The 26,503-nt window shown below is 39.3% G+C and overlaps 1 protein-coding gene and 1 non-coding gene across 3 annotated transcripts in view; both read left to right on the top strand.

Annotated features, from left to right (window-relative positions):
* The window catches only part of LOC148874928 (alpha/beta-Hydrolases superfamily protein), a 28,025-nt gene extending 1,732 nt beyond the window's left edge, over nucleotides 1-26,293 (top strand). Inside the window, exons 2-13 of one of the 2 annotated variants that reach the window (XM_088963889.1) lie at nucleotides 6,882-6,963; nucleotides 7,089-7,192; nucleotides 7,427-7,553; nucleotides 7,770-7,864; nucleotides 13,305-13,428; nucleotides 16,533-16,613; nucleotides 16,869-16,967; nucleotides 17,134-17,319; nucleotides 23,623-23,763; nucleotides 23,848-23,928; nucleotides 24,877-25,020; nucleotides 25,729-26,293. In XM_088963889.1, coding sequence (XP_088820015.1) covers nucleotides 6,882-6,963; nucleotides 7,089-7,192; nucleotides 7,427-7,553; nucleotides 7,770-7,864; nucleotides 13,305-13,428; nucleotides 16,533-16,613; nucleotides 16,869-16,967; nucleotides 17,134-17,319; nucleotides 23,623-23,763; nucleotides 23,848-23,928; nucleotides 24,877-25,020; nucleotides 25,729-25,923 — 1,459 coding nt within the window. In that variant the 3' untranslated portion in view covers nucleotides 25,924-26,293. Of the gene's footprint in view, nucleotides 1-6,881; nucleotides 6,964-7,085; nucleotides 7,193-7,426; nucleotides 7,554-7,769; nucleotides 7,865-13,304; nucleotides 13,429-16,532; nucleotides 16,614-16,868; nucleotides 16,968-17,133; nucleotides 17,320-23,622; nucleotides 23,764-23,847; nucleotides 23,929-24,876; nucleotides 25,021-25,728 lie in introns of both variants that reach the window. The other variant, XM_088963888.1, reaches the window with a different exon arrangement.
* LOC148874929 (small nucleolar RNA U36a) lies at nucleotides 17,477-17,564 on the top strand. Its single transcript, XR_016106011.1, has one exon. It is a non-coding gene; the product is annotated as a small nucleolar RNA U36a (small nucleolar RNA).
* Nucleotides 26,294-26,503: the final 210 nt, after the last annotated feature.

Raw genomic sequence — 26,503 nt, 5'->3', positions numbered from 1 at the left:
AATTAAAAAGCATTGTAGTGTAAAATAATTCAGCATAAGAAGTGCCTGAGTATGAATGGAAAGGGACGGATGGGACTCTAAGTTTCTGGACAGTGTGCAGTGATACCTAGAAGAAATAGATAGTGTTATCTCTCTCCCTTTTGACATCGCTTAGCCCCTGCTTCAGGGATTCTTTGGTTCTGCCAATGAAGTCTTGTAAAGATAGCACCAGGTTCTGAATTAGGACTTAGGAGTTTCATTTGATTGATGATTCAGTGAAAGCATTGACACTGGATAAACTGTATGATGAAACCTGATGTATTAATTACTCATGGCTTGAAACTTAGATGCTAAAAGATGTATTAACCCTTTTTAATTTTCAAGCCAATGAGTGATGAATATATTAGAACTAATTGTGTGTTTCTCAAGTGTGAATGCTCCTGTTGACTCATCACCTTTTGTTTTGCTTTCTAGTACAACAGTACCAAGTGATTGTCCTGTCACTTTATTTCAACTGTATTTGAACCACAAAACTTCATATTGGAATTTGGAACTTTTGTGAATTGTGGATAAGGCTTAATATGTGGCATCCAAAAGAAACATAGTTTATATAACATGTGAATATTGGATCATCCAATTATGTGCATACTGAACAGGTGATGAAACCTGAATATTCTTTTGCTTCTTTATCATATATACTTCAAGCTGCATAAATCTTATCTAGAAGTTACAATGTGTGATTATGAAACCTGACAATTTTGTGCTGGTGGTGTCAAATACCTTATTGTGGATTGGGGTTTAGTTCTCAAGGAATTTAACTCTTTTGGTAGGATAGGTTTTGTATTTAACTGGGGGTCTATTTTGGTGCAGAGAGTGTCATACTGTAAAGCTCTTTTCTCTCTTGATCTTTTGTATGTCTTAAACTTACAATGATCAAATTTTTAGTGACTTGCCAAAAAAAAAAAGCTTATCCAGAAGTTACTAGGATGTTGTTCCACAATCATGTCTAATATGTTAGTTAACTTAAAAGAGAAAACGTGCTATGATGGTAAGGCATGCTTGTGTTGACATAACATGTATGCCAAAAAAAGAAATTGATGCACCACTTGCTTGGATCCAAGGTCCAGACTCCAGAGTCTGGTAACTCTGGGCTTCATCAAACATTCCTAGTGTACTTGAAAAGAAATAAAAAAAAAGAGAAACAATCATGTTTACTTTCGTTTTCCAGTTATTAGGTAACAAGGTTTTAAATTTTGTCATTTTTTTTGGAATTCTAACATTTTGTTCTGATTTTGACTCCCAGCAGAATGAAGATAAGCACAATTATGAGGAACATTAGAGGACTTTTTTTAGTCAATGGACAAGTAGGAATTTGGATTGCTGAGTAGATTATACTGAAAGCTGTAACTTACACAGTTATATGGTGCATTTAGGAAGAATAACAGAAGAATATTTGAGAACAAGTTATACTATCTTTGAATTCCTTAGGGGTGGGTTTTATCAATGCCGAATTTGTAAATGCTTGCCTGTGAATTGTTTAAAGACATTGCCTATGGAGACCTTAACAGTAACCTTCTAGAAATCCTCTAATCCTCAAATTATGATTCCCCCCTCCCCCTACAAGATCAGTGCTTAATCCCAGTACTTGTATGGATTTCAAACTTTTTGATGGTAGCTGAATGGGGATCCCTGGCTGTCCAAGTGCAGCAGGAATTATCCTCAAGGCAGACGATGCTACTTCATGGGCTTTCATTCGACCAATAGGACAAACTGATTTCACAGAAAAGCTAGAACCCTGTTGGTTGGTCTTGGAACATCCAAGGCCCTAGAAGTCACTTCCTTAAATGTTGAAGGAGGCTTGAGAAATTCTTTTTCATGGTCTCAATGTGCCGTGGTTGTTGGAGACTATATTACTTTCTTAATGAAATTAGAAAAATCCTATCCCAGCTGAATGGTCAGATTAGATGGATTCCAAGGGAATTAAATATAGTGGCTGACAGATTAGATAAATCAGGTGTGGGGGGGCATTTTTATATAGTGGCAACCAGTGATTTAAAAGGCGCGCCTAGGCGCTCAAGTGAGGCACATTTTAGGGTAGGCGCCTCGCCCAGATCCTAGGCGCAGCCCATTCAAAAGGCGCACGCCTGGTGCGCCTTGCGCCTTAGCCCAGGCGCGCGGCTTTTGAAAATTTGCTGCTTTTTCCCTTTTTTGATTCTGGCCGCTGGGCCGGGACTTGTTTGGGCTTGCCTCGAGGGGTGTGGCACAAAGGCGGCTTGTAGAATTAGGAATGTAATATATCACATTAGCTACTTGATGCATTTGAGAAAAAAAAGAGATTGTGGGTTTTATATGCTTTAAAATGTTTTATATGTTTTATTTCATTTTTAAATTCTCATTTGAATATGCTTTACATATTATATTTATGTATTTTAATTTTAGATAATAGGTTTTTTAAAACATTTATTTTAAAACTTAAGTTAATATTTTTATTAATATTATGTTTTATATTTTTTTTTGAATTTTTTGAATTTTTTGCATTTCTTTTCGATTTTTTTGCATTTTTTTAAATTATGCACCTTGCCTCAAAAAGGCGCGTGCCTCGCCTTGCGCTTTTAAAACACTGGTGGCAACACTATGCTTGTCTAGTTTTTTTGGTTGGGAATTGTGTTCTTTGATCTTTTTATCTGTCTTATACATCCTCTCATGTATGACCCTTCTATTGGCCGTTGTTTATAATGAAAATTACTCTCTCTCTCAAAAAAAAAAGCATATGTCTAAGGGATCTTGCATGAGATTGTAATCCTGAATCAGTTTCTGTTTTAATAAAATTGCACTATTACTCATAAAAGAAAGCATATGTAATTCCATACACAGATTTAAATGAATCAAGGAAGTTACTGCAAAGATATGGATAAGGATGAAAAAAATACTCTGTTTTTCTAAGAGAAGAGATTTCTCCAAAATGGGGAAATGGGAGATAGTTTCTGGCAGGGGGGACCCGTTATTTCCTTTTCTCTTCATTTGTGTTGCTGAAGCTTTAAGCAGATTGGTCCAGAGAGCTATGGTGGGGTGCTCTAAGATGTTTCCATGTGGATAATGGTGTTGAGGATGTGGCTTTGCTACAGTTTGTTGAGAAGGCCTTTTTTTGTGAGGTTAATAGGGAGAACATAAAATCTCTAAAATACATCCTTACTTGGTTTGAAGTTGTATCAGGGTTGAAGTAAGTTTACAGAAGAGTGCTTGCTGTTGGGATAGTTCAGAGGTGGCAGATGTTTGGGCTGTAATTTGGGGCAATTGGGGTACTGCCTACTAGATAGTTGGCCTTACCTCTAGGTGCCAGATGCAACTCAGTATTTGGGATCCCATGCTAAAAAGATTTGACAAGAAACTGGTCTCGTGGAAAGCAAGGCACTTATCAAAAGGAGGAAAAGTGGTTTTGTTAAAGAATGTTCTCATTGCACTCACCACTTACCATTTATCTCTATTTCCAATTCCTTTTGGGGCGGCTAGTCAGTTGGAAAGGAAGATGGGGGAGTTTCCGTGGAAGGGGTGGAATGATGAATTCAAGTTCTACCTAGTTGATTGGGATGGGGTATGCAAACCTTTGGAGGTTGGGGAGTTGGGAATTAGAAAGCTCACGGCTTTTAATCTAGTTCTATTAGGGAAGTGAGGAGCCAGACATTCTTTGGAGGGGAGTGATAACAGCCAAGTTTGAGTCCAAGGAACTGGATTGGGAAACAGGTAACGATGTGAAATCTTATGGTACATCAGTATGAAAAGGCATTGAAAAAATCTACTTCAAATTTCCCAAGGAATCAGCTATAAGGTGGGGGACGACCAGAAGGTTAAATTCTGGATGGATGGGTGGTGTGGGGAGCAACCGTTGATGGAGGTGTACCACTCTTTGTTTATGGAAGCTCAAAACAGGAAGGCTATGGTGGAGGAATACTACCAAATTCTTTGGTGTTGTTACTTGGAATCCAATTTTGAGGAGAAATCTAAATAATTGGGAGGTAGATCAGGTGGTTGAGATGCTTCAATCTCTTCAGCAAATCTGCCCACAGGTGGGGCAATCCGATTGCAGGCAATGGAGTTATGGAGGTGGGAAAACAGAGGCTGTTTGCCAGTCAAATCTTTTTATAAGAGGCTAAATCATTGGCGGGTTGTGATTTCCCTGCTAACAGGATATGGCAGTCTGCTACTCTGTCTAAGATTAAGTTTTTGGTGTGGACTGCAGCTCTTGAAAAGTGCCTGACTAGAGATAAGCTGATCATTAGAGACATGGTTTTGGATAATGTGGGCTGTATTAAGCTGATCATTGAGACATGTTGTTGAGTCTACTGTAGATCAGGCTGAAAAAAAATGCAGAAGATAGTATGTATTTTGAGGAGGTCGAGATTGGAAGGCTGGGCATTGATTTGGGCTGAAGGAGTAATCTGGAAGAGAATGAGGATCAGAGTAATGGGTTAATAAGCAAGAAACTGTGTAATCTGAGATCTCTCAACACAGTTCATGTGACAAGGATATTTTCAAGACTAAAACTAGGCTTGGTAGGGGCAGGACCTACAAAAAAATACAAATGGGTATATAGAAGGGAGTGAAAGGTAATGGGACTCCTGAAACTGGTCAGGGGGGTGACATTGCAAGTTCAGTCACAGCTTCCCCCTACTTTGAAGAATCAACAGGAAAACAAGGTGGGTGGTGTTGATTCTGAATCTAGTGGAATCAAGCTGCCACAGGATACTGCCGTTGATGGAGAAGATTCAAGTGATGTGGCTATCCGGAAATTAGTTGATAGGGAGGTGGTGGTTGGGAAAAGCTCGGGTCTGTTTTTCTGGGGTGGTGAGGAATTTGCCAGGAGGGCCTTTGAGAAATTTGAAAGAACAAAAAAGGAAGAGAAAAAGAAAAAGAAAGCTTTTAATCAAGGGAGCAAGGATTGGGATGAGGATTACTCAATTCAAAAGGATGAGCTTACAGATGAAGACTGATGTGGGCTTCAGAAAGGCTTGCAGCTTTGGTTCTGTGGTGGGCTGGTGGTCATAGTTTTATTGGGTTTTGTAGTGGGCTTGTTCTGTTCTTCCTTTTAGGCCTTTGGGGGTTTATTTGGGGCTGCTAACATACTTGTGGTGATATCTTATCACCCCATCTTATACATATTTATTTTAATGAAAATTTCTCTTTATTCTTCAAAAAGATAAGTATAGACGACAGGCAAGGGTAGTATATTCAATTCATTATGATTTATGATATTATTATATTACTATTATGTCCAGGTTTAAGTTGCTGTCCCCACACTAAGTAGGGACAGTATTGTTATTGAATCTTAAAGAGGAATGTGTCTATTAGCAGATCTGCTGTTTGGAGAGAGTTTATTCAATTCCTCTCCTTGTTCTGTCACTCTATTCTCTCTTCTTTTCAATTTCTCTGTTTCTTTCTTTTTAAACCTAGAAGCAACCAACTTGATTATCTTTTTTTGGGTGTAAATTTGACGAAAACAATTTATGGCTTGAAGCAGTTTCTTAGGGCTTGGTTTGGTGATTTTGTGAAGTAGTTTGGGCTGAAGCAGTGCAGAGTTGATCATTTTGTTTTCAATTGTGATATGGAGTCTGGTAAGATCATATTGGTAGTTTATGTTGATGACATATTGTGGTTACAGGGAGTGAGACTTAATAGATTTCTTTAGCAACACTTCTAGACAAAGGACCTAGGAACTTTACTCTATTTTTTGGGCATTGAAGTAGCAAGGTCACACCATGGAATCAGCTTATGTCAGTGGAAGTTGATCATTTTGTTTTCAATTGTGATACAGAGTCTGGTAAGATCATATTGGTAGTTTATGTTGATGACATATTGTGATTACAGGGAGTGAGACTTAATAGATTTCTTTAGCAACACTTCTAGACAAAGGACCTAGGAACTTTACTCTATTTTTTGGGCATTGAAGTAGCAAGGTCACACCATGGAATCAGCCTATGTCAGTGGAAGTATGTATTGGACATTTTTGAGGAGACTGGATTGTTGGGTGCTTGACTTGTTGACATTCCTCTGGATCCTAACGTTAAAGTGAGTGCTAAACAAGGAGATAACAAGATGACTTCCAGTGGTCTAAAATCAACTATTCTGAATTTGACTTCCAGTTATCTGTCCCTCTTCTATGGAGATAACAAAATGAAGCCAGGAATCTTTACTTAGTACTTGTCAGTTGTTTTTTCTGTGTTGTGTTTTTAATCTGTCAAAATTATCTATTAAGTGGTCTAATACTTCATGTTTGAACCTTATTTCTTATCAAACATAACACTGTTCTGGGATGGAGTTGGATCTTTGGTGTGCTTTCTTGGGTTACTTCTGGTCACCTTTTTTGTAATCTCTTTTTCTTTTAATAAATTTTGTTTTACTACCCAAAAACCTTTTGTTATAATGTGACAAATTCTCTAACTGTTGAAGACGACTTTCTCAGTGCATCCATGCTTATTTTCTTCAAATTCATAATCATTGAGAAGCTAAAAGATATGGTTTATGCTTTCCAAGGGAAGTCATGAGATTATCTGCTCTTTACTAATTGGATGGAGCTCTAGACGTTCCTTGACAAGTGGAGTTTTCCATGTGTATATATTTTGCAAATTTATTGGTTTCTCTCCTTATAACTGAACATTTGTATATCTATATAGAAAAAAAATGCAAAACTGCACCTTGATCTCATCATCATCATCATCAACCATGCTGTATCCCAACTATATGGGATTGGCTAAAACTGCACCTTGATATGCTTTACTATAATTCTACATTTACAACTATGCAGTATATCATCTCTCTCTTCTTGCAATTTTAAGGTGAAAGTTGTTAGGCAAAACCTTTCTTTGTCTCATCTGTTCTCTTATGATATCCTGTCTTGGCATATACAGGGCAGAGTATAATCCAGATCAGTACTTATGGGAAGCAGATTTCACTCTTGCAGGCAGAAAATACAAGAGACAAGACTTGGAGGCAAGTATGGAGTTCAATTACTTGGGCAGTTCTGGCTTTTATACTCATGAATGAGTTTCTATGCCATTGATATATTTATTATGGTTGCTAACTTTTCTGTACTATTTATTTTTGAACCTTAGCAGCTCGTGAATGGAAGGGGTCATACATTGCAATGCAGTCATTATGTGCCATCACCTTTCCCAGAAGATACACCTCTTCCTTGTGTTATATACTGCCATGGAAATAGGTCATTTCAGGCTCTCTTGGATTGTTTTCTTCCTGAAATTTTAAGTTAATTTTTTTGAGAAATGATAACTATTTCATTTTCATTCAAACGAGAGAGATGTAATTTTAAGTTCATTGCTTGTTTATATAAAATTTCTCTTGTTCTATTTTTTTTTCTGTTTTTCTTCCCTTTATAAAAGCATATCACATATGAAGGGGCTGATATATCTTCATTTCATTCCTGTTGATTAATCAGTGGATGCCGAGCTGATGCGAATGAGGCTGCTGTTATCCTTCTTCCTTCAAATATTACTGTCTTCACTCTTGATTTTTCGGGTTCAGGCTTGTCTGGTGGTGAATATGTCAGCCTTGGTTGGCATGAGGTTTGTTGATTTTTCTTTCTTGGAAAATACTAGGCTGGCCTCTAGCATCTAAGATTAAGCTGCATTCAACCAATCTCTGTGGTTGGTGTATGACAGTCCAATCTGAAGGCGTATTGTGGGCAGTTTAGATGCTAGGGGTTGTCCTAGCACTACTATGGATTTCTCACTTCAAGAGCTTCTGGAATTTTAATGTGTTTCAAACTATCTACCTGTCAGAAAGATGATCTTAAAGTTGTTGTGTCTTACCTAAGAAGCAACAAGCAGATTTCATGTATAGGTCTTTGGGGACGATCAATGGGTGCAGTCACAAGGTATTATTTGTTCTAATATTGTTTTGAGTGTGTATTTTTGCTGTGTTCTTTTCTATTCTATTTTTTGTTTCATTTCTTGCCCCGATGTTCCTCAGATCTGATTTCTATGTTACTCTCGGGAGTATTTTACACAAGTGTCGGAGATGCTTATTGTAGGATAACAAGTGTCAGTTATTTGCTTTGAATAAAGAACTGATGCGCTCTTTACCTAATCGTAGTACTACTCACAGAAATGATAAAAATGACATTATCAGCCCAAACAAGAAGAAAAATGCTAATAACTCAACTTCTAGCTCAACTCTGAAGAAACTTAAGTTGACATTAGTTAGGATCTAATGGATACTTGGATATGTTTGGACACCACAAACAACTTGTGCAATGACTGAAGTATAAGAGGAAATTTTTCTCATATGTCATGGTTATTGATGAAGAAGGTAATTGACTATTGTCAGTGATGCGGGAAAACTTTCAGGTCGAATAAAAATTTTGGGATCAAGTCTAGTTGGACGGTTCGTCAATGTGGACCCTGTAGAGGAAGAGGTTACGAAATGTACTTGTTTGAAAGGAAAGCTTCAGGTTAGCAAACTAAACGCAATATTAATTTTTTTTTCATTTTGAGTTGCAAAGAGGAAGCAGAGGAGGTACTTTGGCAGGAATGAAATAGTCTGTTCGCATGAGCTTATGTTGAGGAATGGGGAGATGGAATCCTCTCGTGGGTGCCATTAGAAATGTTGGAGAGGGTGCTAGAAGCCTGGTGTGGATCGTGGTCTATGGTATCACTCTTTTTTTTTTGTTTTTGATAAATGATAATAGTTTTATTAATTAAAGTAACAACAATACAGTCAGCCTAGGAGGAGGCATGAGGTGTTACCACCCCCTAGGACTGAACCATAACCACTGAACATACACCAGCCTGAAGCACAATTATAAATTGGCCCAAAACAGATCTCCCCTTGACACCCCTTGCTTGGACAGAGAATCAGCCATTGCATTTGCTGATCTGCTGCCCCATTGAAACCTGACTGACATATTTATTGTCAGCCATTTAACTTTCTTTAACAGATCCCTGTAGCCCCAACAAGCTGTTTCTGGACATGTCAACCAGCCCACTACTACCTTGGAATCCCCTTCTACTATCAAATTATTCACTCCAAGATGACTAGCCATCTGTATACCTTGTACTGCTGCTAGTATCTCTGCCCTTACAGAATCACCAACACCCACTGGTTCTGAAAATAAAGACAACATGTTATTGTCTTTGTCTCAGGATCCCTGCTATTCTGGATGACCCTGGGTTACCTTGGCAACTACAATTAAAATTCAATTTTACCACTCCATCCTGTGGGGATTTCCATTCAGCTTGTGATTTGTTCTTTGTGGAGACTGTAGAAGCCACTTCTGCCCAATTTCTCCTTAAGTCGTCAAAGGAGTAATCTGCCAACAAGTGTGAAGATTTCAGCCACGAGACTGTCCTTGTCAATACACATTCCTTAATTTTAGCAAGACTTTCATTTTTTGAAATATTCTAGCATTTCACTCCTCCCATAACATCCATGAGGTAGTGGCTCTGAGACATTTCCACATTAGCTTCCCTCTTTTTGTCAATCTCCCAAAGGTAGCTGGAGTGAACAACAACTTTACTTCGGAAGGCAAGTTTCACCTGCACCCAAATAATTTTTTTTTGATCAATAACACTTCCATTAAATCATCAATAGAAGATTTACAAGAGGAAGACAAACACACTTATCTTCCAAGAGCAACAAAGGACCTCAAGAAAAGGAAAAAACACTAAAATTACAGCTTAGCCCAAAACGATGAATCCCTTTTTGCCCCTTGTTTAGCTAAACCATCAGCTAGGGAATTAGTCGATCTTTAACCCAGCATATCTTAACTTCCATCTCCTGCACCGGCCACTTAAATTTCCTCCTCTCATTACTGTACTTCCATAAGCCATTGTTATCTTTCTTCAGCCACCCTATCACCACCTCGGACTCCCCTTCAATTATGAGTTTCCTGATGTTCAACTCCTTAGTTTTCTGGACTCTTTCCAATACTGCAAAGATCTCAGCTCTAAGGGAGTCACCCACTCCAATTGGGCCTGAGAATATGGTAGAAATGGCCCCATTCTCATCCCTAAAAACACCCCCAATCCCCGATTGTCTCGGATTTCCCCTACTACACCCATCAAAGTTTAATTTCAAGAATCCAATAGGTGGAGGGGTCCAAGACACACTCATTACTGACTTGGTCTGTGTGCAATTTGCAATTTCAGCCCACTTCCTCAACATGTCATCCACAGTGTAATCTGTGAATAGCTCCAAAGATTTCAGCCACTATACAACCCTAATATGTATGATAGCCCTCAGATCTGCTGCTCTTCTCTCAACTTCTGAGAATATCTTGGAATTTCTTTCTTCCCAAAGTGTCCAACATACTGCAGCCCTTAGTCCTCTCCACATAGTCTTTCCCCTTTTTATCCGTCACTTGAAAAAAGAAGGGGGAAAAAAGGCCCTGCAAGTCGGATGGAGGATTCCAGCTACATCCAAATAGGGAGAAAGCCCAATCCCAAATTGACGTCGCAAGATGGCAAGACACCAATAGGTGAAAACCAGTCTCCCCATCCGCTTTACAAAGAACACACCAATGAGGTGACAAGCAAGTATTGGGTCTCTTCTTTTGGAGTAGATCACCAGTGTTGATTCTTTCTAGATAGGCTTCCCAACAAAAACTACCAACCCTATGAGGTATTGCTTTACACTAAACCTCATCAACAAGGAAAGGGGGGAAAGTAGGACTGGTGGACTGACTTAAGACTTTGAAGAAGGAAGCACAAGAAAAGATGCCATTGGGGGTAGGTGTCCAAATTCTAGAATCCGCCCTAATGGGGTCTAAGACAACGTTTTCAAGAAGTGCAATAAGGCTCGAAATACTGTCGAAGTTTGAGTTTCTCAAATCCCTTCTTAGACCCAAGTTCCACCCAATCCCAGAAGTGGAAGAGGATGGGGTGGTGAAAGATGAGATTGGCTCATTTTTCAAATCAGATAGAGCATACAAAGAAGGAAACTGGTCCTTTAGAGGGGCACTCCCCACCCAAGTTTGTTCCCAAAATTTTATGGAGTTACCGGAATTCAAATCACACCTGCACCCAAATAATGATACAGCCCAGTTCCAAAATGGCAGCAAAAGAGCACGATATCAGCAAATGGTTACAGTCCTCACCCTTCACTTTACACATAAAGCACCAATTTGGTATCACTCTTCATGCCCAATGTTTGTAAACATTTTGAGAAGTAGAAGATGCATGTGGAAGATTTAAGAATATCAATTCTAGAAATCAAACCTAGAAAAATGTAGTTGCAGTAAGAATTCTAATTGAAGTGGATGAAGTTCATTTGATTCCAACAGTGCTGGTTTTGAAATTTGCGGGAGAACAGTTCAGTTTGAGGATAGTGGTGGAAGTGTTCCTTTCAGATGGTTCTATTTTGGTTCTTCTCCGGATTTTGCACCAGGGCTAGAAATGGAGTGGGATTTGGAGAAACAGAAGATGAAAGGTCAGTGTCGAGAGATGGAAGATGAGGGTATTTTTGGAATTTTAAATTCATCGGGTTTGGAGGTGGATGATGTTATTAAGAGACGTTGGGAATTGTTTTAATAGGGGGTATATGAAGAGTTGGGGATTGGGAAACTAACATTGTTGGGCTGAATCAGGCTTGTGCAAGGTCAGCAAATTGGCCTCTTTCTGAACCCCTTGATAACATTGGGATCTGTTGCTGAATGGTGGAATGGGGAAGGATAAGAAGAGTTTACAAGAGATTCTGAACCCCATAATAACGTTGGGATTCTGTTTCTCAATAGTCAGGGATCAGGCTTGCTTAAAAACAATCAATTTTTCATGCAGTGATGTGGGGAGTTTGGGATGAAAGAAATAAGCGCATCTTTGAAAATAAATTTAGGCCCCTTGGAGAATTAATTTCTGATATAACTTACCTTTGTAACCTCTCTTTCTGAACCCCTTGATAACATTGGGATCTGTTGCTGAATGGTGGAATGGGGAAGGATAAGAAGAGTTTACAAGAGATTCTGAACCCCATAATAACGTTGGGATTCTGTTTCTCAATAGTCAGGGATCAGGCTTGCTTAAAAACAATCAATTTTTCATGCAGTGATGTGGGGAGTTTGGGATGAAAGAAATAAGCGCATCTTTGAAAATAAATTTAGGCCCCTTGGAGAATTAATTTCTGATATAACTTACCTTTGTAACCTCTGGACAGTCAATTCAGATTTGTTTGAAGGAATCTCAATCACTGATCTCAACAGAGAGGTTCACTGCTTTCTCTTTCTTCCTCACCCTCATCAAACAATCCCGAGACAACTGGTTGTTCTCAGTGATGGAAAGAAGACTCTAAACTTTGATGGGAGTGCTCTAGGTAGTCCTGGTTTAGCTGGCATTGGAGACACAGTAAGGGATGAAAGGGGCAACATATGCTGGACTTTCAGTGGTCCAATTGGATAGGCTGGCTCCACAAAGGCTGAGGTGATGGCTGCTCTCACGGAATCAGAATAGTAAAAAATCTGGGAATTCAGAACCTAACAATTGCTGGTGACTCAGCAAATACCATAAAGTGGCCAAGAAACAAGGAGGGGGGACCTTGGAGACTGAGCCACTATTTGGCAGAGGCTAGGGGCTCTTTGGACTGCTTAAATGCTACTTTAGTTTGGATTCCAAGGGAACAAAATCATATAGCAGATGGCTTAGCCAAGTGTGGGGTGTTTTTGGATCATTTGTATAGTGACAAGCTTCCTCCTCTGTAATCTCTTGGGGATCCTCCCCTTTTCTTTTGCACATCTTCTCATGTACTTGTTCTTTCCTTAATGAAATCTGGTTACCTTTCTCTCAAAAAAAAGTTTTAAGTTCAAAAGTATAGGGGAGTTTGTGGGTTTTGTTGTTTGAAGGTTGTTATTGGGGGTAGTTTTTTATTTTTTATTTTGATCAGCAGTAGTTTTTTCTTTTCTTTGGGGTGATTTCTTACCACCTCTGTTGTATTTCTTCTTTCCTCTTAATGAGTTTCGTTTTTATTGTCAAAAATTTGAGGAACTAGTCAATGTTTTATGGAACATAAATCTCTTGCAGATTTACTTGTTGCTTAAGAAATTCAATAATCAGAAAACATTGTCATTCAACAGTCTGTGCCCTAGTTTCTATTGCTATCTTGGTAGATTATCTGTGTTTTTGTTATAATTGTATACCATGTTGAAACTTTCTTTAGAATAATGCTTGAATGCCATGTCCGGTAAAATATTTAGTCTGGAGAAATCTAATCTTTTACCTGGTTACTATTACATAATTTTCTTTCCCTTTTTATACAAATGAAAGGCTTGCCTGATATTCTATCTGCATAAATTTTACTTCCACTAACTCCTTGTTACAAATGAAATGCAGCCTTCTTTATGGTGCTGAAGACCCCTCCATAGCTGGAATGGTGTTGGACAGTGCCTTCTCTAACTTGTTTGATCTGATGATGGAACTTGTAGATGTTTACAAAATCAGGCTTCCTAAGTTCACAGTATGTCTCTCTCTCTCTCTCACACACACATTTGAGATTTTTTTTTCTTTTGTTTTCATGCTTTTTTGTCTATTTTGTTATTGAAAAAAAGGTTGGGACTAAATGGATATTCATTGATAACTATTCTTTTTATGGTACACTGATGTAAAGGTGTCGCGTTGGCCATATAATATAATAACTGTGATAGGTTGAAAATATGTCTTGCTGGGTATCCCTTATTTCATCAGGTTATAATGTAGGTCATAATTTACTCATGCATGGCTGGTAACAAGACTGCTATAAGAGCAGAAATTCTAGCTTCATTACAGAGATTGAGATGTGTATTCATTATAATTCCAAAGGTTATGGGTGGAGGGAGAATCACGGGTTGCTATCAGCTAGATGAATGGAGAATGTGAGGGTCCATGTCTGATGTGACATTTTATAGGAGAATCTAAAGCACTTGCAGCTGGGGTGAATACCTCATTCACCTGGACCAGAGGATTGACTGGTTAACTGGTGCAGATAGTTTGGGAGGACAGAATTATATTAATATTGGGTGTTCCCATTCCTTAGGGGCTGATTATGATGTTCTGTTAAGGGGTTATTTTTGTTTTTTGGGGGGGACTTTTCAATGAAGAATGCATACAGCCTATTTTTATCTTCTATCCTTTTGCCACCTGTATCTTTTTCTATTATACTTCAAGGATTTCTGTTACTAATAATAATGGTGTTAAGTCATAGTTTACCTTTGGGTTTTGTAATCATTCATGGACAGAGAGAGAGAGAGACGAGAGAGAGAGAGAAAGAGAAGAAGATGAAGATATGATTGAGAGACAAAAACCTACCCCCTTCTGGCTGCCGCCAGTTTAGTTATTTATATTAACTTAATATAAAAGGAATGGGAGATTACAAGTATGCCCCTGGCGGCACTCCCTAGAAACAAACTAATAAGAAAGAAAGAAAATAACTGACTGATAGCATCTTAACACTAACAGCAACTATAAAATAACAATTAAATAATCTTCACAACACTCCCCCTCAAGTTGGGTTGAATAGGTCTATCATGCCCAGCTTGTGACATAACTCATTGTGCCGCGAGTATGGAAGCCCTTTTGTGAGGACATCAGCGAGTTGTTCCTTGGAGTTGACATAAGGGATGCAAATTTCCCTTTTTTTTCCAATTTTCCCCTATGAAGTGTTTATCCACCTCAATGTGCTTGGTCCTCTCATGTAGGACAGGGTTGCTGGCGATGTTTATGGCTGCCTTGTTGTCACAGTAAAGAGACATAGGATTATGAACAACAACTCCAAACTCCCCTAGAAGATTTTTTAGCCAAAGAACTTCAGCCACCCCATGTGCCATAGCTCTATATTCAGCTTCAACACTTGATTTGCTACCATACTCTGTTTCTTGTTTTTCCAGGTCACTAGGTTTCCTCCCACAAATGTGCAATACCCACTCGTGGACTTTCTATCATCCACAGCACTTGCCCAATCAGCATCTATAAAGACTTCCACCTTTAGGTGATTATGTTTATTGAATAGTAGACCTGTTCTGGGATACTTTTTCAAGTATCTAAGAACTCTCTCTGTTGCCTCCATGTGTGGTTTCTTAGGAGAGTGCATAAATTGGCTTAGAACCCCAACTGAATAGGCAATGTCTGGACGAGTCATGCACAAATAGATCAGCTTTCCCACTAACCTTTGGAACTATTTCACATCTTTCAGAGGTTCGCCATCACAGTCACCCAACTTGTGGTCAACATCCATGGGAGTATCTGTTGGCCTTGCACTTAATTTGCCTATGTCTTGTAATAGATCAAGGGAGTATCTTCATTTCATTCTTGTAACACCACATAGCCTCTTTGGGATTTTTCAACCAACCCACCACCACTTTGGAATCCCCCTCGATTGTTAGGTGTTGTACCCCCCCGCTGGTTTGCAAATTGCACCCCTTGTACAACAACTAATAGTTTTGCCCTGATGGAGTCCCCAATTCCTAAGGGACCCGAGTAGAGCAACAAAATCTCTCCCTTCTCATTTCTCAAAGCACCCCCCATTGCGGATAATCTTGGATTACCCTTGCTACTTCCATCAAAGTTCAACTTCAGTGAGCCTTTGGATGGAGGAGACCAGCTTGTAATTGATTTGTCCTTTAGGGATGAACACCTCGCTACTGCTGACCAATTTCTCCAAAGGTCATTAAAGGAGAACTGATGAAAGATTTACAAGGTCTTCAACCAAGGTATTGCCCTCAGCACTGTCTTTCAATTCCTGATTGCTCCTTTCCTTTTCTTGAAAAATTCTAGCATTCCTTTCTTCCCAAAGAGTCCAAATCAAGGCAACACGAGCACATCTCCACATAATTCTCCCTATTTTTGTAGACCAATAAAAGGTAGAATGGTTGAAGAGCATGTGAACTTCTGCTGGTAGACTCCAACTACTCCCAAACAACGAAAGTAGCCAAGCCCAAAGGTCTGCAGACAAGGGACAAGATATTAATAGGTGGTAACAATCCTCACTGTGAGATCTACAGAGGATACACCAATTAAGAGAAATACAGAGGAAAGGTCTTCTCTTTTGTAGGTTATTTAGAGTGTTTACTTTCCCATGGAATACTTCCCAACAAAATGCTAAAATTTTTGGGGGAACTGGCCTGCACCAAATTTCTTTTGATGGAAAGGGTTGGTGAGTAGAAAGTTGAGAGATGGACTTGAAGAAAGAAACACAAGTGAAGGTTCCATTGGGTCTAGGAATCCATACCCTTTTATCCGGCTCCTAGAATATTTTCTATTATTACATTTTGAAGTTGTTTTGACTATATGAATTCTTAAGCCCCAATGTATTCCATGACTTATTCACATTCTAGCTATCCATAGATGTTTTTCCCCTGTATAATTGAACCGTGCTTGTACCACATTTAATTAATCTACTGATGTTTCTGAATTGGAATCACTTTTAAGTGTTTTAATCCTGATAACATGGAATTCTTACTTCTCAATCACAAGAAGTTCATAATTCTTGCTGATTATGAGGAGATTTTATTTAGATTCAGTGAAATAGGTGTTTATGTTTCTCAGTTCTCTTGCTGGCAATTGTAAAACTTGTTTTTGTCTTATCAGGTTAAAATGGCTGTCCAGTATATGCGACGTGTCATTCAAAAGAAGGCAAAGTTTGACATCATGGACCTTAACTGTATAAAGGTTTGTGTATGCATAGAACTGTTGATATAGACCCTTCTTCCCGCTTTGTGAATAAATAATTTGGTTTTGGTAAATTTTAACCTTTTTCGTAATCATATAATTCCATTTTAATAATACAATAAGGTCCTTTCTGGACATGAATCTTACTAATGTGCAGTGCTTGGTTTTCTTCTATTTCCTGTGTGACTGCTTGAAATTTGACACAACAAGGTCTGATTATTGAGTAAATTTGTCAATGCTCCCTCACACATGCAGGTGGGACCTAATACTTATATACCAGCTCTATTTGGCCATGCTGCTGAGGATGTATTTATTCAGCCCCACCATTCTGAAATCATCTTCAAATCCTATGTGGTATTAGTTTATTCTGTATGAGGCATTATTAATCCTTTGCGGTATTGTTAAATGAATTTATATTCACTTCAACTGCTCATTGATCTATTACTAAATTTGTAGTTTTGCAGCATACTCTATATCAAGAATGTGATTCTCTTTACCTCTGACTTTACTCTATGTGCAGGGAGATAAAAATATTATTAAATTTGATGGTGATCATAACTCTCCACGACCCCAATTTTACTATGATTCAGTCTCCATTTTCTTCTACAATGTCCTTCATCCGCCTCAAGTTTCTTCTGCATATTCAAGCAAGCTTGAGAAGTACTATGATTTGGGGGACCTGAAGGTTGGTGCTGGTATGGATGAGGTAATGTCTTTTTTTGATCAGTAACAGAATTCACATTCTATTAATTGTGTAGAAAGAAAAAGGCATCCCCAGCCTTTTGAAGGTGTTCAAAATTGAGGGTAAGTACCGGCTAAATACAAAAAATCAATATCATCCACAAGCTGACACATAGAAACCCTGTCTATGGTTATATATTATCCATGCTTCTGAGAGAAATCCATGAAGCATAGAAGGAAAAAAATGTAGACTTCCTTGAAAAAATGACACATAGAAACCCATAAGATCATCCAGTGTTTACAGATCAGTTCCATACCTCCATACATCCCATACCAGTTCTTCCCTGTTAACTCCTTGCTTGTGCATTGTCTCTTTCATTTGCTGCTCTTGGGGTCCATAATGCGCAGTTCATATTTCCTGCTAGAATTTTTACTTCTCTTAAAAGAAATCTAAGAGGCCAAGGACCATCCCCTCTAGTAATGAACCAGTCAATCACTACTTGGCAATCACTTTCAACCAACAATTTCTACCAACCACCTGAGGAAGCTATTTTTGAGACCATTCAGCAATTTTATTAGCTCTGTCCTCGAGGACTTGCCAATTCTCACTGGACCTGAATAGCTTAATAATGCTTCACCACTGTGGTCTCTAAATAGCTTAATAATGCTTCACCACTACCTATCCCAGCCTTTTAAAGGCATGGCGTGCCTTGTGCCTCAGCCAAGGCATGTGTTTTAACTATTCAGTTTTTATTATTTTTTGTAGAATCTTTCTGTGTTTTTACACCTTAGTAATGGTTTATCAACTCCTAAATTATCTTTTATTGCTGTTGTAATGGTTTATAAACTTTTAAATAAGCAATTTAAATACCTTTTAAATACTTGAAGCCTTAATTCTTGCAAATAGAATATCAAATAGAAAAATTTCCACTAAAGAAGCAACAAGACAGCTAATATCTTATATAATGCGCTGCAGTTGGAATAGCAAAACCAATCCCTTTGCATATATGAGCCGAAAATTTGGGTTGGGGGTGCTGCTTCAAGTCCTTGCATGGACTTGTTTGGGCTTGCCTCAAGGGGCCATTATGAAGGCAGGGTGTGAATCTCTTAGGATTGGGACTGCAAAATGTTTTTTTTTTTTTTTCTGGAAAAGGTAAGGTAAGATTTTATTAATAAAGGAAATACAAGATACAACAGAAAAACTAGCCACAGGACTAGCCAAGGCACAAAACCAGATTACAGACTCCAAATGGACTGCCTGCTGCACTAACTCATCAGTGCTCTTTGACTTGTTACAAAAGACTCTACTGTTTCTGACCAGATTACCCAAAGAACAGCCGCAGGGATTGTCTTCCATACTAATTTTCTTTTTTTCTTCCAGCTGAACAGAAGGTCTTTGACTGATCTTGGCATGACCCAGCATATTCCAGCTGCCCTGAGAAAATGTTCCCATTCTAGAGGAGATAGGGCAGTGGATGCTCAGGTGGTCTGTGGATTCAGGAAAGAGTTCACAAAGCCCACACAAGAGAGAAGAGAGCTGTAGGACCCTCCTTTCCAAGCTGATTTTAGAGAGGCACTTGTTCAGCACCATAGTCCAAACAAGGAAGTTGGATTTGGAGGGAGAAACAGAGTTCCAAATTTGTTTAAAAGGGAACTTATCAGAACCAATGCTGCTGAGTTTAGATGTCAGGGACTTAACCGAGAAGCAGCCATCTCCACTCCATTTCCAGTTCCATTCATCCTCATTATTAGTATCAATATTCTGACCCTGTAAAAGATCCATCTGCTCCAAAACCCCATCCAATCCCAGTCAAACAGGTCTCTTCTGAACTGAGGGTTCCAGACTACTGTGCTGTTGTAGAAGACATATGAATCAGCCACTGAGACTTCTTGATTTGCAGCACACTGGAAAAGAAGGGGAAAGGCCTTGGATAAAGGGCTATCCAGACACCAGGGATCTTTCCAAAACTTCAGCCTATCACCTCTACCCACCTTGAATCTCACACCTTCAGGACCATTGGCAGGCTTTTAAGAATGCCTTTCCAAACCAAGCATCCCCAATTTGGGATTGGGTCCTGCGATTTCCAGTTACCCCAGTCCACCCCATATTTAGAGGCAATTAAACTTCTCCACCAGGAATTTCTTTCAGAGGCAAACCTCCAGCACCACTTACTAAGTAAGTGGGGCAGAATTTATCACCTTCAATTTCCTTAAACCCAGACCCCCCTCCTCCCCAAGCAAACAGACTTGATCCCAGTTCACAAGATGAGTTTTTCTTTTCTCTTCCCATCCCTTCCAAAGGAAATTCCTCTGCAGATTTTCAAGCTTCTTAGCTACTTTAGCTGGGATAGGAAAGAGGTGGGAAGGTTGGATGAGGATAGTTTTTTCTCCATTCTCTCAATAACTGAACCCCAGATAGCAGAAGAGGAGCATTTTACCCCAAGAGGAAGCCCCAGGTACTTCATGGGAAAGAAGTCCACCTGACAGGCCAACACCCTAGCACAATCCTCCAAGTGTGAAACATGACCCACCGGAATGATTTTGCTTTTATGAAGATTTACTTTGAGACGTGAAACCACCTCAAACCAGCACAGAATTCCAAGTAAAAGTTCCAGCTGATCAGTTGAGGCATCAAGGAAACAGAGGGTGTCATCAGCAAACTGCAAGATGTTAACCTTTTCTGCTTCTGGAGCAGCAAAACCATTCCAAATCCCATTATCCTCAGCATTTAGGGAGAACTGAGACAGAAGTTCCATTAGGCAGATGAAGAGCAGGGGGTCTCCCTGTTTAAGGCCCTTAGAACTTTCAAAAAACCCCACAGATTGACCGTTTATCAGGACTGAGAACTTGGAAGAGGAAACACAAAATTTGATCCAATTCCTCCACTTCTGACAAAAAAAACAGATTGAGTGGGTGCTTGGTACGTGGTGTTTTTCATCTCAACATTTCAACTTAAATCATTACATTGGAAATTGGGAAAGCGAGGTGTTTTCACACAACCTGCTGCACAATATATTGTTATAGTTTTGAACATTTATGCACCATATAGGAAACACTTTTTTATGTTTTCCCCAATACCCCCCATGCACATAACTCAATTTTAAAAGTGGTGCAACCATTTATGTTGAAGTCAAAGTACCTATGTGGCACTTATGTGGAGTCAAAATGGGAATGCAACACCATGGCTCCAAACACCGCTCAGAAGTTTCACATGCTTGAATTGTTTTGTGCTTGAAGCATGTTGTTACAATTCAAATATTCTTGCTTTCACTTTCACATTTTCACTTCGAATATGTTTGTATGTGTTGGGGTGCTGCCCAACTCAGGAACCTCTTTGAGGGGGTTAACCTCCTACAGAGCTGAAGGTAGAAGAGAGAAAGAGGAGGAAAAGGAAGAAGAAAGAGACTAGGGTAATTCGCATGCCTCCCTCACTCAACCTTACCCCTATTTATACTTTTATTATAGAATATATCTCATCAAGCTAACTAACTGCATTCCTTTTACAAAAAGGTTGTAACTAGTGGTGACGTGTCCTTGTGTAGACATAACGGATAGCTCATGGGAGTTCTGTAGTGACTGTGGGATGCTTCAGCTGCTTGCCCTGGACTTGTTTGTGGGCCTGACTGCTGGGCTTGATCTGCGGACTCTGTTGGATCCCATCAACTGCCCCATCCTCGGCAGCAACCTTGACCTCAAGGTTGAAGCCTGGGCATTACTCCTTAAGCTTCTCATAAATCTCCCATGTAACATCATCTATGGGTAACCTGGCCCGTGCAATTAGGACCAAGGTTCAAAGTACCGACACACTTCTATATTTCTGTGTATCGGTACTTAAAAATATGCACTTTCATATTTCTCTTAGTTTTTTTTTTTTTTTTTCCAAAAGTTGGTTTTTATATACATTTTTGTATTTATTTTTTATTAGAAAAGGGATTCCTGAAAACACCTGTAAACAGTTTCAGAATCCAAAAGATATGATATGATACGGCTGATACGTGGCGTATCGTATTGATACTTTGAACCTTGATTAGGACTTCTTCAATGGTTTTTCTTTCCTTGTTTAACCCATCGATGATCAAGCACCTTAATGGGTTGGGTTTGCAGTGTGGTGCTTACAGGGGTTGCTGAATTGAGGCACTTCTTAAGCATGGCAACGTGGAACACTTGGTGGAGTTTGGAAGTGGAAGGAAGGTCAAGACATAGGCCACTTCTCCTACTGGTTGTAGCACCTTGAAGGGCCCGTAATTCCTAGGAGATAGCTTCTGACACACTCTCTTCGCAATGGTGGACTGACTATATAGCCACTTCATCTGTGCTTGGGCCTTATGCAAATGGGCCTTTAAGGCCTTGAGGATTTCATCTCGTTCTGTCAAATAGGTATCCACTTTGGCTACCACTGTTGACCCTCCTCATAAGGTAGAAATAGAATACTTAGAGGTGGGCGTCCATAGAGGGCTTGAAAATTGGTCATGTCGGCTGAAGCATGGTATGAGGTATTGTACCACAGCTTGGCCCATGACAGCCATTTGGCCAACTGTCTGGACCGGTCACTTGTGAAGCACCTTAAGGTAGGTTTCCAGAGATCGGTTCACCACCTCAGTTTGACCGTCAGTCTGAGGGTGGTAATTGGTTGAATGGTGCAACTCCATCTCCATAGCCTTGAAGTATTCTCCCCAGAATATACTCATGAATGTAGGATCCCTGTCAATGACTATGACCAATGGTGTTCAATGAATTTTGGCCACATCATTTACAAATACCTTGACCACTAGGGTGGCTGTGTGAGGATGAGACAGTGCTGAAAAATGCACGTACTTGGTGAAGTGGTCTACAATGACCAAGATGATCAATTTTCCTCCAGAGACGGGAAGCCCCATTATGAAGTCCATGGAGATCTCCCACACTTGTGGAGGAACTGGGAATGGTTGTAACAGTCCTGCTGGGGATTGGCTGTTATACTTGTGCTACGTAATGTGTAGGGAGCCTCTTATAAGTTCAAAAAACGCCGGAGTGCCCCCCCCCCCCCCCCCCCCCTTCTGACTCATGAAATAAGCACATCAGTTCTGGAATATAGGTGGAAGTTGGAAGCAACACCATTCACCCCTTGTAAAAAAGAAAAAAAGAGTGGAGTTGATCACCTGGTATCCAGGAACAGAATTAGGATCCACGGCCCATGAGTCTTTGATGTGCATGAGGCCTTCGTCTTGCTGGGCTTCCTGTCGAATTGAATCTAACAGAGGGTACACCTGTTTAGGTAGGCCCACGTATTTCAGTTCTGAGAGCCAGGATAGAGCATCCGCGGCCCAGTTTGTGGGTCCAGGCCGGTACTCGATCTGGTAGGCAAAGCCCATTAGTTTATAGGCCCACTTTTGTTGATCCGGGTTTAAAGCCTATTGATCCAAGAGGTGCTTCAAACTCCGTTGATCAGTATGAATGGTGAACCTCTGGCCCAATAAGTAAGGCCTCCACTTGAGGACTGCTAATATGACTGCCATGAGCTAGTTCTTGTAGGTGGACTTGGTGTGGGCCTGGGCTGATAGTGCCTTACTAAAGAATGCGATGGGCTGGTTCTCCTGCATCAACACAGATCCCAATCCTGTTCCTGATGGTCAGCCTCAACAAAAAACATTTTTGTGAAGTCTGGTAATGCCAAAGTAGGGGACTTAGTCACCGTGGCTTTGAGGTCTTCAAAGGCCTGTTGGGCCAAGTCATTCCAATGGAAAGCCTCCTTCTTGAGGTCTTTCTGTTGTATGTAATAAGCCTTCTAATTTAGCCTTTCAGTTTGTGGTTCTGAAATTATGGAATCAAACAGTGATCCATATTTTTATTCATGTAGTGTGGTTTATACTATGGGGGCAATAAGTTCTATTTGTTATCCTTAATTTCTATCGTTGCATCATTTTGTAATTATAGAGTCTTGATTGGTGGGGTGTCAAATGATTGACGTCCACCCTTAAAAGGTCATGGTATTGGTACAATTGCTGATTAGTCCCTCTTAGGGACTGAATGGCATCAGATAAAGAAATAAAAAAGAACCTAGCTATTGTACATCAAGATAAAATGTATTATGATACACCCTCATCTATTTTACGTCAACCATGTTTACTGATAATTGAGTTGAGTTGAGCATGAAGGTGCCAACTAGCTTGCTGGTAAGGTCTCTGGCTGGTTGTAGTAATGACTTGGGATCAAACCCCACCTTTACGGGATTTTGGTGGACTGGGGAATTTACATTTGGGGGAGGGCCAACTCCTATTATGTAGTTTGAATAATGCTTAGTTGAGTTGAGTATGGGACTAATATATAGTCATGTTTCTTTTGTTTGTAGAGCCTCCTATATGAGATTATTGCTGGTCTTCGTAATGTGGGTACTGAGGCTGCCAGCTCATCATCAGCTCCTCCTAGTATTTCTACAACAAAATCTATAGGCGAATTTCTTTCTGAAATTGCACCGGTTGCAAATGTCTTGGTGTGTTATGCAATTTCTGTTCATTAGTTTAATTTTACTATTATAATTTCTTTTCTTTCTTTTAAATGTTTTTTCCATTAACAGATTCAGGATTCCCTGTTGGTTGAAGATAATATGACTAATGATTTTGATAGGGTCAATGATGATGAATCACGACACTTGCAGGTGATTGTACATTTGATGCACCTTTTTTTTGTCTTCAATTGTTTCTTTTTGGTCCCATGTCTTCTGAAATTGATGTCCCACTTCCCCAATACAAATGCATTTGTTTGTACCTTAAGTTGTCTAGATTACAATATGATTTTTATTCCAGGTCTAGCTAAATCAAGGTCTCACTTCCGAATAGAAATCTGTGCTTCTTCATTCTTAAGTAGTTCGGAAAATTTGAAGCCATTTTGTTATTTCACCGACTTCCATACAGTTTTCAGCAGTTTCTTATTGCATTACTAGTGTAGCTATATGTTCTATGATATCATAGTAATGTGGATTCCCACAGTGCCTTTGTGGCTTTCTCTAAATGGTGTAAAGAAAACCTCATTTTTTATTGCATCATGATCTATAGGTATTGAGAATTTTTACTGTTTCTTGTTAGTATCTTATCTTTAGGTTGATGGTCATTTCTACTGTGGGTTCACCTTTTTTATTAGTAATAGGTCTCACATTACTTGAAAGGTGAGTAAGTAGCTATATGTTCTATGATATCATAGTAATGTGGACTTCCCACAGTGCCTTTGTGGCTTCTCTGAACAGTGTAAAGAAAACCTCATTTTTTATTGCATCATGATCTATAGGTATTGAGAATTTTTACCGTTTCTTGTTAGTATCTTATCTTTAGGTTGATGGTCATTTCTACTGTGGGTTCACCCTTTTTATTAGTAATAGGTCTCACATTACTTGAAAGGTGAGTAAGCTGTCTCTTTTATGGTAAGAGGACTCTTCTGGACTTTTTAGTGGTTCATATACATGTTGACCTATCCTGTGAGAATTTTAATTCCTATGCGATGACAGGAAACATGAAATTTACAAAAGCAGTAAAGTACCTTCTATTCTATGAAGGCTAACCTTAAGTGTAAGTCTGCTTTTGAAAAGTTTTTGCCATTGCACATTTCCCAGGATAAGACAAGTGGGCAGAATGAGGAATGCTGCTCATATTCAAGTTCAAATCGAGAAAGTTGGGGAAGATGCTCCTCTCTAGGAGGCAGTGAAGAGGAATCGTCTTCCGCAGATTGCACCGGGAATGCTAACAACAGACATCTGGTATTTTCCTTTCTTCCATTCTACTGCTTTGTTCTCTTTGAATAGTATATTCCCCAACACCCTCAGAAAAAGACGAAAAAGGAAAAAAAAAACGGAGAAGGAAAAAAGAAATTGAATGCTTGGAACTTGTTGAAGGTTTCTTCTTTCTCATAATCTTTTCCGCTGATATTAACAGTGTGATGCTTATGCATCTTAGCTTTCAAAACAAGCATATAAATTGGAGTTGGAGATTACATTCTTGTTTACAACGAAAGCTGGCATTGATTGGTCAGAAAAATAGAAACATAGTCTGTTGTTTATGGAAAGGATGCAAACCCTTAAATCAAGGCAAGAAACCTTAATGGAAGTTGGCATTGATTGGTCAGAATCAGAAATATAGAAAACTCTTGTTATGGTTCTCTATCCTGAGAAGTCCTGGTAAATTTTTGTAGGGATTAGACTTACGGACTGTGCATCTTATTTGAGTCTTGATACAGACCATGCAAGTTTTTGTACATGGGGCAAGCCTCCTTTATTTCATTATTGTCTTTGGTTACAAAGAAAGGGAAAAAGAAGAATCATCAAACATGTAACTGATAATTTTTGCTATCATAGTATGTGGATGTGCATTTCATCCCTAAATTGTAAGTTTGTATCTGAATGAAGTTATTCCATTTCACTGGTTTGTGTTTCATTAGGATTTTTTTTTTCCTTGTGATTATTTCACAGATGACCTTGAAAGCACTTGCAACACCTCTTAGAAGAATACAAAGAAAATCATCAGAAATGCGGAAGGAGAAGAAGGTTCAAACCGCTCCAAAGAAGCCCAAGCGTGAGAAGTTTGAGAAGTTGGAGGCTTTAAGCCAGCGTATACGGCTTTGCATTCTAAGGCGGGTTAAGCATAGAAGGCATCGTTCCTCGTGACTGCCTTTGTACCATAAAATTTGTAATTGTAATTGTTTTCATTTTTCTAGTCTCTACCTCTTGTAACCCCCTCCCCCTCTCATTCTTGAAGGAAACAATAGGGATTGCTTTTGATTGTATTCAAGGGGGAACCCATGGTGCTGTGTATGTGTTTCTCAATATTTACTTGTGTTAAGGGAAAATGTTGGCATTTCCTATGCCGTTCAAGGAAGTGTTTGGCATGCGGCTGTATTGGCATTGTATTTGCCTGGTAGAGCCCTGATTGCGTTAAAACATGTCCAAAAACATTGCCACTACTAGAATTAGTGATTGTCGTTTAGTGGTTGTAATATACAATGAATGCTGCGGGACTGATCTTTGGTTTCTTTGATATGTTTTTCATGTTCCATTTTCATTAGAGTTATAATGGTCGGATGATATGTTGAAGTTATCCACAAAATGAGCAAGAGCATTTCTTTTTCCCCCGTCTTCCATCTTTCATCCATAGGTTTCTTGACCTAGATGTTTAATTACTTGGCCCGTTTACTTTATAGGAATTTACTTATCCGGGTAAATGCATTCATTCGGGTAAGCGTTTCTT

This window comes from Nelumbo lutea, chromosome 1 (assembly GCF_056320005.1).
Source record: "Nelumbo lutea isolate HS-2025 chromosome 1, American lotus-T2T, whole genome shotgun sequence".
Taxonomy (NCBI): Eukaryota; Viridiplantae; Streptophyta; class Magnoliopsida; order Proteales; family Nelumbonaceae; genus Nelumbo; species Nelumbo lutea.
Note: the sequence above shows the minus strand (reverse complement) of the source record. Positions and strands in the feature narration are given on the sequence as shown.